Source organism: Branchiostoma floridae, chromosome 18 (assembly GCF_000003815.2).
Source record: "Branchiostoma floridae strain S238N-H82 chromosome 18, Bfl_VNyyK, whole genome shotgun sequence".
Taxonomy (NCBI): domain Eukaryota; kingdom Metazoa; phylum Chordata; class Leptocardii; order Amphioxiformes; family Branchiostomatidae; genus Branchiostoma; species Branchiostoma floridae.
Window position 1 is genome coordinate 12,693,478 of NC_049996.1, and position 13,209 is coordinate 12,706,686.

Consider the following 13,209-nt stretch of genomic DNA (forward strand, 5'->3'; position numbering starts at 1 on the left):
GTTTTCTAAAAAAAACACAGGTGTGGAGAGTGTTTCTTCAGGTATTTTATTTTCTCTCAATTCTCACTCCCCCCCCCTAAAAAAAACAACATAAGTAATTGGTAATTGATATGGAAATGTACTTGATTATGCATATTATTATCATCTTTGCTAATACATTTTGTACTAGTAATTCTAAGCACATGATAGATAACAGAAAGTCACCACTTTTAATGCACACCTCAAAATCAAACAAGACCTAAACATAATAGTTTGTAAAAACATACTTCTATTGCACAATGCAGCCATCTTAAATTCACTGTTTTCGTTATGGACAAATAATCACTTCATATTGTGAAGTAAAACAATAGATTCCGCAAAAGTAGCGACAGAGCATCCAGTTGTGAGTGTTCACAGTCTAGTCTTGCCAGGCACCTCGTGAATACATACCTAACTACCAAGTCAACTTACTACTATTAAGTATTGCCCATCTTCCTGAATTTACCATCAAGCCCTCCTAGACTTATTGTTAAGCATTGCCAGGATCCCTCCACAATAGAAAGCATTGTACAGCTCATAACAATCATTCCTCTTTGTACAATGAAATGAAATGGCACTGGGGCATATGTCATACATACCATATTCTTCATACATAACTGTTATAGTCTATTATAATTTTTGGAATGCACATTCCCCGGAAGTATACATGTACTTCATCTTTTCTCAGCTCCTGCTCATTAACTTGTACTTGCACCATATTGTAAAAATATTGCAGAGAAGGTTTAAGAAAAAGCATTGACCTAATTGCAAAAAAACTATGCCTTTTAGTAATGTAAATCTTGAATCAATCATTTTGGTTTAATTTTCATGGTGACCTATCCACTGCAAATGTGTATTTCCAATGTATTACTACGGCACATGTACTACAGACTTGTTTCATCTGCAAACTTGTAACACCACAAAATCTCCTTTCCCTTTCAACTGCAAAATTCAGACCCGAAAAAATGAATTTTCAATACCATAATAAGAACCTAATGCTTATAGCTCCTCTTTTACTTCCTCTTTCTTGTCACTCTCTCCAGATTCCACCTCTTCCTTTGGTTGCTCTTGAGTCGGTTGCTCTTCCTTTTGTTGCTCTTCCTTTTGTTGCTCTTCCTTTTGTTGTTGTTCCTTTTGTTGTTGTTCCTCTAATTCCTTCTGTTTCCTCCTTTGTTCCCGTAGCTGCGGAGTGTCCCTCTGGCAGGTGAAGCCGTCCCCCACATACCCCATGGCGCAGGTGCACCTGTAGGACTCGCCTACGTTCTCACAGATGGCCTGAGGAGCACACTTGTTCAACCCCTTCACGCACTTGTCCAGATCTGGGAATAGTAAAATATGAAGAATACTTGCATGAATACAAGTCATTTGCATACACTATACATGAGCACGTCTTATTACAGAATTATGGAAGGTGAAGGGAAAGGAAGTAGATTTCAGAATTCCAGGTCATGAGGTCAATGGAAGGGGCTATCAATTCATAGGGAGCTATATTTTTTGTGATTCATATTTTCATGTTTTTTATAATGCAAGTCACATTCACCATAGCTTGACAGGTTGTCATCAATGGTCACACTTCTAATCTGTGTAATAAAATAACTAAAAACAACCATTGCACAAGATACTCTAAATACATCATGAAGGTATTATATTTCTAACATGTTTATCTTGCTGGAAGAAATGTTTAAAAGTTCATACAAATAAAAAGCACGACCAGGTACTTAATAAGTCTTTATTCTAGGTTTATAAACCACTATTCTCCATACCTTTGTAGCTCCTTTCTACTTTCTTTGGTTTCTTTTCCTTTGGTTTCTGCTTTTTGCTCTGTTGACCAGGTTTTAACTTCTCACAGGTATATCCATCCCCATCGTACCCAATCGCACATTCACACTCGTATCCATCGCCTGTGTTCTCACAGAGAGCCTTTGGGCTACACTTGTGAAGGCCTTTTGCACACTCATCAATATCTGTGGTAAAAACATTACAACAGGCAATGTTTACATGTCAACAATAACGTGTGTACCTGTTTTACACAGATCCGTGAAGGTTTCTTGGTTGCTATCATTTTCGATGAAAGCATTTCTTTTAACTTAGCCATTTAGTGACCGAGAAATGTATGGTTAATGTTGGTTAAGTTGACTTGATCATTTTGTAACTTGATTACATGGTACAAATACAGATGCAGATACATGTCCAGGTTTAACTAATGACTTTAGCTTTTTCTTTCCCTAGTACAAGAAACAACTGATACCATTTACTGTACATCTTGAAACTTTTGATGTGGTTTCATGTTCTCGCTTTGTACTCATGACACCACAAATATGCATTTCCAATGTATCACTTCAATCTGCTTTTCATTAATTTTTGACAACAGTCGGCAAAAAGTCATATTACCTTGTGCGCTTTGCATGTTCCTATTATATGTATGAAGTTAGGGTAACACTAATGTGCCGTAGCCTTAGGGAGATACCCACTTGAAAAAGAATGCACTTTTGCTTACCCAGTTCACAGATGAAGGGATACTCCTCTCTACAGTGTACGTCATCCCATGTCCCTGTGGAAAGAATGGAAGGGTGAATATAAAGGATGGAAGTCATCAATGTTCTCGTAGGCTAACAAGGTGTAGCCTGTTTCAGGCAACTTGTAGAATGGACCAGACTAAACTTGATATGTCTGGTGTGAAGGCTATGTCATCACACCGTGATTTTTTTTCTTCATTTTTTATAGCTTTCAACGAACTTTTATCTGAATTCGAAGTTATCAAGTAAATTGCTATTTGTTATCAAGTGAAACAATACATTTCTGTTGCGAAATATCGCCACAGTCAGAGGACCTCACAATGTTGTCTTGGTTCCCTCTCAACATCTGCTTGAAGATGTCCAACATCTTTTCATGGATTTCTTGCTTGAAGCAATAAAAACGTGGGTACGTTGATGTTTCTATAGTAGTGAGATTATGTTAAACTCTTTTCGTACCTTCCCCTCCCTCCCAGAACAGTGCGCAGGTCTCCCCGTTCCCGTTAGGAGACCCTGGGTACCAGTTCTTGTACATCTTCCTGGTCATGTTCGTCCCGTCACTCCACTGCCACACCCCGACGTCTCTATCCGGCTGGGAGGAGAATAAACACACAAGAACAAAGTATCAAGACAATGCCACACATATCTGTCCTTCTCTGGCAATCATCAGGCCTACGTCACATTTCCAAACCCGGGGCCCGGCCGGGCAGCTTTCGGGAACGAAAAGTATGACATCAAACTATACAAGACGTGAAGAGACTAGTCTTTGGCATTGTTTGTGTATATTTTACGTATATGTTTCTACTTTTCTCTTCCAAAAACAGTTCGAAAATGTGACGTTAGGCTTCGTCGGAACCAAGTCATCTATAGTCACAGTGGTCGGCCAGGAGGCCCACTTTTCGTCTGCACCAGCCGACTACGAGTCTAATGTTTGAGAAATTAACCCCCAGAAATTCATGTTCTATCCGAGGAGCGAATTGTAGCAAGAACAGGATGTTTTCTAGGCTACTGACCTGACACTGGCTATAACCAGATGCTATGTTTTCATATCATATTTAGCCTTTGCATCGCAACTTGGCCGATTGTAACTGCTTGACAAATATATGAAATGCATCAAAGTCGCTCTAAGTTTTCGTCAAGGATAGTGATAATCAATCATGATGGGAAAGGCTCATTACAAACGTAATACACTACGGACAAGAATATATGTTGGCAAAATCAAATTGATACGTTTTTTTTATTTCTCCAATGGACATTGACAAGATTTTGTGACGCTTTCACGTGAAACAATGAAATCTTGTAACCCATTTGGAATTAGACTCGACTATCAGAACTCATACGTACATTTGAGATGTCTTGTAGTCCTATCCACACGTCACGATCCCCGATCAGCTTCCAAACGAAATCGTTTTCTTCCTTGCTGGTTATTTTTACGGGCATGGCTTCTTGGTGGAAGTACTCCCTACACAGGTACTCTGCCATGATCCACTGTGTTGGAGACTTCACCAACTGGTAACAGCTGCCGCCTCCCTGGGTCCAGTCGCCTTCTTCTGGACACAGATCTGTTTATAATGGTAGGGATAATGTTAGGTCCTGAAAACGGGTTGTTTGTTTCGCGTTGACCAGTACATGTATAAACCTAGCCCCGGGGTAAGGACCTTCGGGAGCGGACCAAAGCTGGACTCCGTGCTACAGTAAACCACCTCTAGGCGTAACATACCAGATTTGTATGAAGTACAAGCTAGGTAAAGCCGAACCGTTGCAATGTTTGATCCACTTACACCGAGATGCGGACCCCTGCTCTTTGATTCCTCAAACTCGGACTTTTGTGCGGGCGTCTTTAGCCGAAGTTGGATACTCATTTTCACTGATTCTGTCCCTTCATTCGGTCGTTATAGGAACCGGCCATGAATTATGGCACCGTATACACCTCAGGGCGGGTCATTAACCCGTATTCAGACCTAGAAACAGACTCTTGATCCATAGATGATCATAGGTATTCGTTACGTAGGTTAATCTTTGACTTTTTCGTAGGGTACTTCATTTGTATCTACTTAATCCATCAAGTTGCTGGTATGATTTTTGTTGCAGTAGGCCTTACGAACTTCACGAAAGTGAAAGTCGCTCCTTTTGTTGTGTCAGTGAAAATTCGATGTTTATTCATGAAAGATAGCATTAGGGGAGGGCAAAGTTCCTACCCTAGACCAATGCCCACCCAGCCAAAAGTGTTATATAACTTGGCGAAGATAACGATCGTGCTAATTGGTGTAACCTTTCCGCACAGGTGTCCTGTCCTTGTCGGACCAGTGGGCGGACCAACCGGTCTGAAGCAGACACAGGGTCGTCACGAGGAGCGCCACCTGGCGTACGAGCAATCTTTGTGCAGACATTTTGGTCTGGAAAAAAGAAGACATACTAAAGATATAAACTAAAGCGTCATAGATCTAAATATGATGTTATCATAGTTTATTTCAACCGTTGTTTAAGCCGGTCAGAAAATATAGAATGATTTTTGTGTTTCTTGTAACGATAATCAATCAAAAAATGTTCGTCGTGTCTTTCCGAATTGTACCTTACATGTACGTCAAAGGCTACATGTACAACATACAGGTACCACACGGATTTTCTTGTTTATTATGCAAATACTAACCCTGATGTGTTCACTTCCGGGTTCCGCACGTTAAAACCAAGGACGTTATGATCGAAAAGAAATCACGTCACATTTCTGTGCTGATTTTGCTTAACTTAATTAGATATGCGTATAAAGTTTCATTAAAACTGTAGTGCGAATATTTTCCAGATACAGCTTTATACAAGTGAAATCGGGCATAGAAAGTTCACTAGACTGTTTTGGTAATCAGCTTTTCGACGGGTGTATGTTGAAATGGCTAAGTATGCGAATTCCAATTCAGCGATTTTACTGTACATACTACTACTACAAATGTAGTAACTCTCAAGAGCTTGCCGTGTGAGAGTAGCGATCTAACAGTGGAAAAGTTTCATATCATCATTGTCGTTACTTATATACATATAAACATCAATGTCTTGATAGGATATATTAACGCTGACGTGTTCTAATAACAAAATGTAAACACAGCAGTCTTACCTATAAAGTTGGGCACAAGACGTTCCTCACTTCCGGGTTGGCAAAGTTTGACCAAAATCAATGTAAAAGTGACTCTTTTTCCTTAGATTTCACCAAAACAGTGAGACATGTGGTCCTATGTCCACCAACACCGATAGAACTGTAGAACTTCTGTTGGGGGAACTACTACAAGATCGACCTATTTGTGGTTCTCGTGTTGTCCAATAGGGAGAGACCACGGCACAGTGTTTTAGTGACACCTGGATGATTGCCAACTTCGAGGGCAGCAAACGCAGAAATGGACGGAAAGGGGTGAGCTTTATCAAAAATGAAAATTGTGAAATTATTTTCGAATTATTTCTATTCGCTAAAATGGCTATTATAGTAGTTGGGACATTCACTCATTTGGTGATTTGTTTTGGCAATTGAAGAAGTTAACATCTTCCGTATGCGTTTTGTTGCCCTCGTTGTGAAGACAACTTTCTGGACATATAGCAGGTGTTTTAGTGGTAGCCTCAATTTACAGACTTCGTGTCGTGTCATTTGTAAGCCCCGGAAATTAAGGAAATTCACTTCGACTGTTTTTGGTTGTGTCTTCGTGCATGTGTTTGCACCTACAATTCATGATGTTCTTGGTGGATGCGGATATTGATATGTGGGCAGTTGTTAAGGTTCTGAAGAAGACACACACTTCTGAAAGTAGTATGATATAGTCCATGGACAAACAGCTATGAGTAGGAGATAGCTGGGATTGGAAAAAAGGGCAAGGGGGGTCACTAATATCTACGTCTACGGCTATAGCATCACGAAATTCACTGAGGTATGGGGATTTTCTATTTCATCTTATTGCTTGGTGTTAAGCGAAATCACATACGTAACATTACTAAAAGGTGAATATGACCACCTTACTCTTTTTGCCCCGTTTACAACAGCCCTGACAATAACCAGTCTGGGCAGTTTGCTATGGATGCCTAGTCGTATCTTTAAATGACACCTGTTGTGTAGAGAGAACGCCACCTAACGAACCACCTGTTAATTACAGGTCTAGGCTGCAACAGAAAAAGAGAGAGACAGAGAGGGAGAGAGAGAGAGAGAGAGAGAGAGAGAGAAAGAGAGAGGGGAAGGAAAGAGATAGAAGGGACGAAAGAAAGATAGAGAGATGCGTTTTGATCGTATGTGGAATTAGAAGTTTTGACAAATTCCCTTTCGGCAAAAACTGTCAATGAAGAAGTTTGGAAATTCTGAGTCAAGCAAATTGAATGTTGGACTAGCGTTACTTCCAGCTGTACATAAAAAGTCTACATGAGCGATCGAATAAACATCCATAGTGACTAAAAGGTGGGGGTTGTGTTAACATTTTGAATGGACTCGCCCCAAAAACTCTTCTATGGCCCTTTGACACAGGGCAACGAGATTAGACAAGTCATTCTCGTCCTATTACACTGGGACCTTACACCGTCTTCTCGGGTTTCATCTGTACTGTGTGGACACTTTGACTTCAAGGAGTGGGTTATTATTACCTCCCAGTTGTTTGGATTTTCTCCATCCACACACATGTTCTGAGTATTGGTTTGCCTCTCAGTTTTGTACAGTAACTTTTTGGACCACAGTGTTCGATTGGCCTTAAGAAAAAATCATTACTCTGAAATCCACAAATTGTAAAGAAAGGACTCTAATTGTTAGGCATATGTATATAGTAAAATGTATGGAAATGATAACAAAGCCATCAACAAAATAATACTCTACTCTAAAACTATGAGTTTGAGAATATGGAGGTTCTTAATTGTGAATTGGTATATAGTGTATGCAAGGGTATTACATAATGTCCTTGGTGTATGTTAAGCGTTTCAAGTTTCTCTTCTGCTTTTGCAAGTGCGCTTTGTACAATGACCTATTTCACTAGTTAGCGAATGTTTGCACGTGAAAGACAACAAAGCTTACACCTTTATTGCGCGTACAGCTGGTTTGAATTGTCACAACTAAATCACAATGATCTAAAAACTACCACTAATATATCCGGTTGCAATCTGTTCAAAAGATATATCGTGGTTAAACAGCTGTACATTGAAATAGGGGAATAGTTGAAAAGCCTACCTAGTAAGGTTATACCCTTACAACATAAAGCATGAAACTCTAGAAGGGTCGCACCAAAATATTTCGGGGAGCAAAACTTCATATGACTGTGGTTAAAAGAAGGGAACGACAAGGAAAACCAAACTCTGTAATTCAAAATAGAGAGGAAAATAAGAAATGTATTAAGGGCTTTTGAACAAACTTAAGGTAAGACGAAGAGGGCCATAGCGTCTCAAGTATTGAACTGTAACTCGACGCCTTACATAACATGGGAGAATGTCTTCAGTTCACCTCATGTGTCTTAAGTACACACTCAGGTGTTTGGTTGGAAGAATTAGGGTCACTGCCCGTCAAAGCCCCCATACAGTCCTTCTCGTGCTGTTACCACGCACCGGGACCCCCTCATTGAGCCTCAGTGGCGTGAACTACAATATGTGTTAGACAAGGAAGGTGGCACCGGACAAATTGACTTAACTCCCTGGCAACTTTGTTTCATTCTCTCGTCTGCAAACAAGATTGACTGACGTTATTATTGTCACAAAGGTGTTCCAGCGGACCATTGAAAGCGCCGGAGGTCATTTGACTCGCCGGTACGAGTGTTCTGCTTCGACGACAGTGGAGAAAGAATGCAAGACTTGTACGGAACATTTCGTCCAAGCTGGACTTACTTTGGAGACCGCGAAGGTAAAGGTTCTTCCGTAGCCTTCTGAGACTAAAGGGGTAGTTGATTGTTACCCCATCTTTACACCTGGGTGGAGGCTTCGAGGAAGGAAACTCTTTTTAAGTGTCTTTCCCAAGGAACTTCGACGGCAACGTCTAGCCAGGAATGCCAAAAATCGGACCAGTGACTTCTCGATGTTATGTCCGCTAGGCATGATCACTCTTCCATTTGACGTATTTGGGGGACGTGTATGTGCATATCTATCAACCGAGAACAACTCTATTCAAGTGGGACAATACAGGTGAGATAACATCATGGATAATTCGGTGCGAAAATTAGCCAGAACCATGGACAGGGACAGACGGAAGTCTGCGAGGAAGCCAAGAGTGGTCGGAGCTTCTCCTCACTTCAAAGAGATATTGTCTTTGCCAAGCATAGGATCGAATCAGAAAACGGACGTGTTTCGCCCGAGTGCCCAAGGTGACACAAAGGTGCACCGTCCAATCTTCTCAGGGACGTCTGAAGTAAAGATGGCGGCGGCTCCCCGTTTCCGTGGCAACCGTGCAAAAACCGCCGTATCGTCTGCAACTGAGGAAGTCATGGCGAGAAGACGGGGCCTCAATGGTATACCTGAGAGGAGAACGGTAGAATATTACTTTAGAGGTTACCGCGAAAGACTTCCTGTGGTATCGTTTGACTCAGCTGGTAATACAAGAAGAAATGACAACAAAGTAAACGTACGGAGGGCTAAGCCTGACGCAAGACCGACCCATAGCACTGTTCACTGCTTCAGTCGCAAAGACCCCCCACCGCCGCCCGATTCTGACAAAAAAGACCCCGTAGCAACGGTCAGTGATCGTTTCGCCGCACTGGACTTGGACAGCAGGGCCTTAAGACTGGCCAGAGAGAGAAGAGAGAGTCTTGAGTTGAGTAAGAGTATCACGAGTCTTCAAGATACAATTACAGACATGCTGTCCGACATGAAGGGAAGGGATGGACTGTACGAAGGGTTTGGACTGAGAAGACAGAGTGCGCCTCAGATCATGTTAACTAGTTATGCGGACAGAGAAATCGAAGAGAGCGTGATAGAGGAAAACTATATTCTTCCAAAAGAATGAAAGAGTTCTACTTGTGCTTAGTAAATTGGAAATATATCACTTCTCTGTAAGCATACACTACTAATGTGTATGAATGCGAACTTGATGTGAATTTGTTGGAAAAACCATTAGTAATGTAATGTGACTACAGTTGGAAATAGGGGAAGAGTTATTTTATCTGACCTGAGTGGAGTGGAGTGGAATGATGGACACTTGACAGAGTAACTGAAGAAGGAACATTTGTTTGTCTCGGACAGAGTAAAGTTGTCCCTGGCATATAGGTAAAGAGGTAGTGAAATGTTGCAAAGCATTTTGCACTTTATACAGAATCAAAAGAGAAACAAGTACTTAAGTCTCTCCTGCAACATATTGTTCAATGTTTGCCTCAATGTAAAAGTAACGTTTATGTGACTGTGGCGCTCTCTAGCAGACCTTCTGGGTACTGCACCTGTGCGATCGTGGGTATCTTGACTCAGTCATGGGGTTGTGAAGAGAATTAATTACCTGCAAGATAGCTGTGCTATCAGCAGAGAACGGAAGTAAACGTGCGTAATAAAACGCCTGTGACAAACTCCTGCTCCTATCTGTGTTTTCATCTTCGCCAGAATGACGTCAATAGAGATATTAATTATCAAGCTAATTTTCTGCATCTAAAATCTTTCTTGCTACGTAATTCATTCAACATACGTCAAAAAGCGTGATAAGCGTTTCTCGCATGTCGCGCAGAGTTTATTTGCCTGTCGCTTGCCTTTGATGGGCGGTCAAGCGGGCACATATACGTCATATGTGGCCTTTTACGGCATTGCGTGCATCAACGAGTAAATGTGTTTTCAAACTGTCGTCATTCGAACTCATCATACGTGCGTGCGAACTCTTACATCTTGCAAGCTGGAGTACAAATGTTGTGTGTTTTTGTGGCGTCGTGTGTGGTGTAACTGTTAGAGCGTTCGGCTCGGAATCTTGAGGTCCCGAGTTCGATTCTAGTTAGTCTAATAGGTAAGGCATTTTACACGGCTTCCTCACTTCACCCAGGTGTAAAAATGGGTACCTGACTTCGGTTTGGGACGTAAAAGGAAAAGACTATCTTTATTTTCTATCTGTACTGTGTATGTGGCACTGTTAATATAAGTTACTAACTTGAGTGCAGTGCCACCTGGTCCTTGTCCAAAACCAAATAGAAAAAAAAAAACTTTTGTGGATTCTCTTGTTGTGTGCTGATTGTAACTGTAAATACCGTTAAGTTCGCGAGGGTTTGAATTTTGATTTCGCGGTAGGCAGGAAATGGAGTGTTTGCGGTGGTTTGAAATTCGCGTTTGGAGCAGTTTGGTAGACAGGCAGATCTAGAAGACAGAACATGCATTTTTCGTGGTGGTTGTAGGTTCGCGGTAAAGATGACACCGCGAATATAAACCACCGCGAAAATCTCGACATTCTAATTGTTTGGTCTGTTCAATATCGATATCTTACAATAACCAATCATGGTTGAAGGGTCCTGTTTGATGCAAGGACTTTGACCAGTATATGAAAGGGAAAATGATGGCATTACAAAATACAAAACCATAAATAACGACACAATTGTCTGAATATTGTAGCTATAGATCAACAATACAATGGGCATTCTTGTATCTTGAAGGCACTGAAGGTATGTATGGCCTATATGGAAGTAAATTTTGAATGTATCATCTAGCAAGTCTTCATCAAGCATCCTGCTGTTTTTAGCTTTAATGCAGTAGAATGGTGAAATCATAATCTATCGCGGAGAGTTCAACTTTTTTTGGCGTTATCGACTGAGAACGAATTAGCCGATGACGCCCGAACTCGACCGCCAACCAATGAGAGCGCGGGATTTCCTGGCAATGACGTCATCAGGTGAACCTGTGATGGAGGGACGAACCACTGCACGTCCGGATGAAGTATCGCGAGAGTACCGCTTATCTCCAAGCAGATGTTGTGAGTGAAAGAATTGGTAGCGTTTTCTGGGTGTTTTACACGGTATGGACGAGTAGGTCAGGACACCGGGTTTGTTTGATAGTAAAACGGGACGGTGAGAGAAGAAGTTAATGGTTTTACTTTATACCATCTGCTTGATATTCAGTCTGTTACATATCATTGCAAGGCCAAAGGGACAGTGCATTTCATGCAAAGGATGGGTACCGTTTAATAAGGAACACAGCGCAGATTTTAAGACATAAAGGAGTGAAAGACGGAGACACGGAGGAAACAAAGAAGGGACGCAGAAGTGGAACAAAAGTAGGATGTGTTTGTGTGTGTTTGTGCGTGTGTGCGTGTGTGTTTGTGTGTGTGTGCGCGCGTGTGTTTGTGTGTATGTGTGTGTGCGTGTGTTTGTGTGTGCGTGTGCGTGTGTGCGTTTGTGTTTGTGTGTGCGTGTTTGTGTGTGCGTATGCGTGTGTGTGTGTGCGCGCGCGCGTGTGTATTAATGTCGTGTATCGTTGTGATTGAAAACGTCGGTAGTTTCCTTATGTTTGCTTTTCCCATGTTTGCCTTGCCTTTTCTACGTCTGCCCTTGTTTTATTTTCCGCACCCCTCCCCGTACAATCCATTCCGAACCACCCCTTATGTTCTGTTATACACATGCTATCTACCAGCGCTAGGTCAGAGGGAGCCATCCTTATCTGCTAAACCCAAAGTAAAGTAGCTGACTCCGACAGATTTCTCCGGCATTATGGACTCATGGCGAGGCCTGACGGACTGGATAACTAGTGCATGGGCAGACAGGAGAGAGGCAGAACCGTGAAGACAGAGTGGTTATATCTCTGGCCTATATCCAATCAGATGTAGGGTTTCACATTCATATCTCCATGAAAAATGGAGGTAGGGATTCATATTTATATCTCCATGAAAAATAAAGTTATACATACATACATTATCTCTGTCCCCATCTCTCTCTCTCTCTCCGTCTTTCCGTCTCTCTCTCTCTCTCACACACACACACACTCTCTCTCTCTCTCTCTCTATCTCTCTCTCTCTCTCTTTATCTTTTATTGAAAATGCTGTTGGCAGACATTTGTTTTTTATTGACAAATTTCAAAAGACTGACGAAACAATCGAAACGATCCACGAGTATAAATTCTGACTCTCGCCGGTGTTTCGCGGTTGTCTTGAACAGTGACGTTTCTGAGCTAGGGAGAGAGTGTTGTCCAGTTATCCTAACTTAGCTCGGTGCCCAGAAGTGCTCCTCTAATTTGGCCTTGCAGATGCTCACACACACAGACACACACATACATACACACACACATGCACGCGCGCGCACACACACACACACACGCACACACACACACACACACACACACTCACACACACACACACTGTCACACACACACACACACACACACACACACACACACACACACACACACACACACATAGACACACACACACACAAACAGTACCGATATCACAGCGACCCATGATAAAATGAGTGCTCTGTCCCCTTTTGATTTCTAGTGATAGCTGCACAATTCGATTCTACATGTATGTGTGTCAAAGAGGACTAGTCAACGGGGGAGAGTTGGTTCCACTTGAAACGTGTTGGAGAGTTGCCATCTCAAGACAAATATCTAAAGTCTTAAGTATACATTTACTGTCACTAATGCCGGAGCTGGCTTCCCTAACTTCTTGACACTACAGGGGACATTCCGTTAAACTTAAAGCGCAGGAGGCGGTAGAATTCAAGAAAAAGCGAAACCGAACGAAAAATTGTTTTGAAGTATAAACTAAAAGTTTTTTATCATTTGATAAAGC

The 13,209-nt window shown here is 41.7% G+C and overlaps 1 protein-coding gene across 1 annotated transcript; it reads right to left on the reverse strand.

The window, feature by feature from the left end:
- Positions 1–30: 30 nt before the first annotated feature.
- LOC118405743 lies at positions 31–5,876 on the reverse strand. The gene is made up of 7 exons (XM_035805456.1): positions 5,638–5,876; positions 4,804–4,927; positions 3,876–4,093; positions 2,991–3,123; positions 2,516–2,569; positions 1,782–1,982; positions 31–1,337 (listed from the first exon to the last, which is right to left on the reverse strand). Exons 2-7 carry the CDS (start codon positions 4,919–4,921, stop codon positions 1,018–1,020), a joined length of 1,044 nt encoding a protein of 347 aa, XP_035661349.1. The 5' UTR covers positions 4,922–4,927; positions 5,638–5,876; the 3' UTR covers positions 31–1,017.
- Between the last annotated feature and the right edge of the window lie 7,333 nt (positions 5,877–13,209).

Coding starts and splice junctions, on each gene's coding strand:
- LOC118405743 (XM_035805456.1), bottom strand. CDS start 4,921: ATGTCTGCACAAAGATTGCTCGTACGCCAGGTGGCGCTCCTCGTGACG. Junction 3,124..3,875: donor GACTACAAGACATCTCAAAT/GTACGTATGAGT, acceptor TTCTCCTCCCAG/CCGGATAGAGACGTCGGGGT. Junction 2,570..2,990: donor GTTCTGGGAGGGAGGGGAAG/GTACGAAAAGAG, acceptor TTCTTTCCACAG/GGACATGGGATGACGTACAC.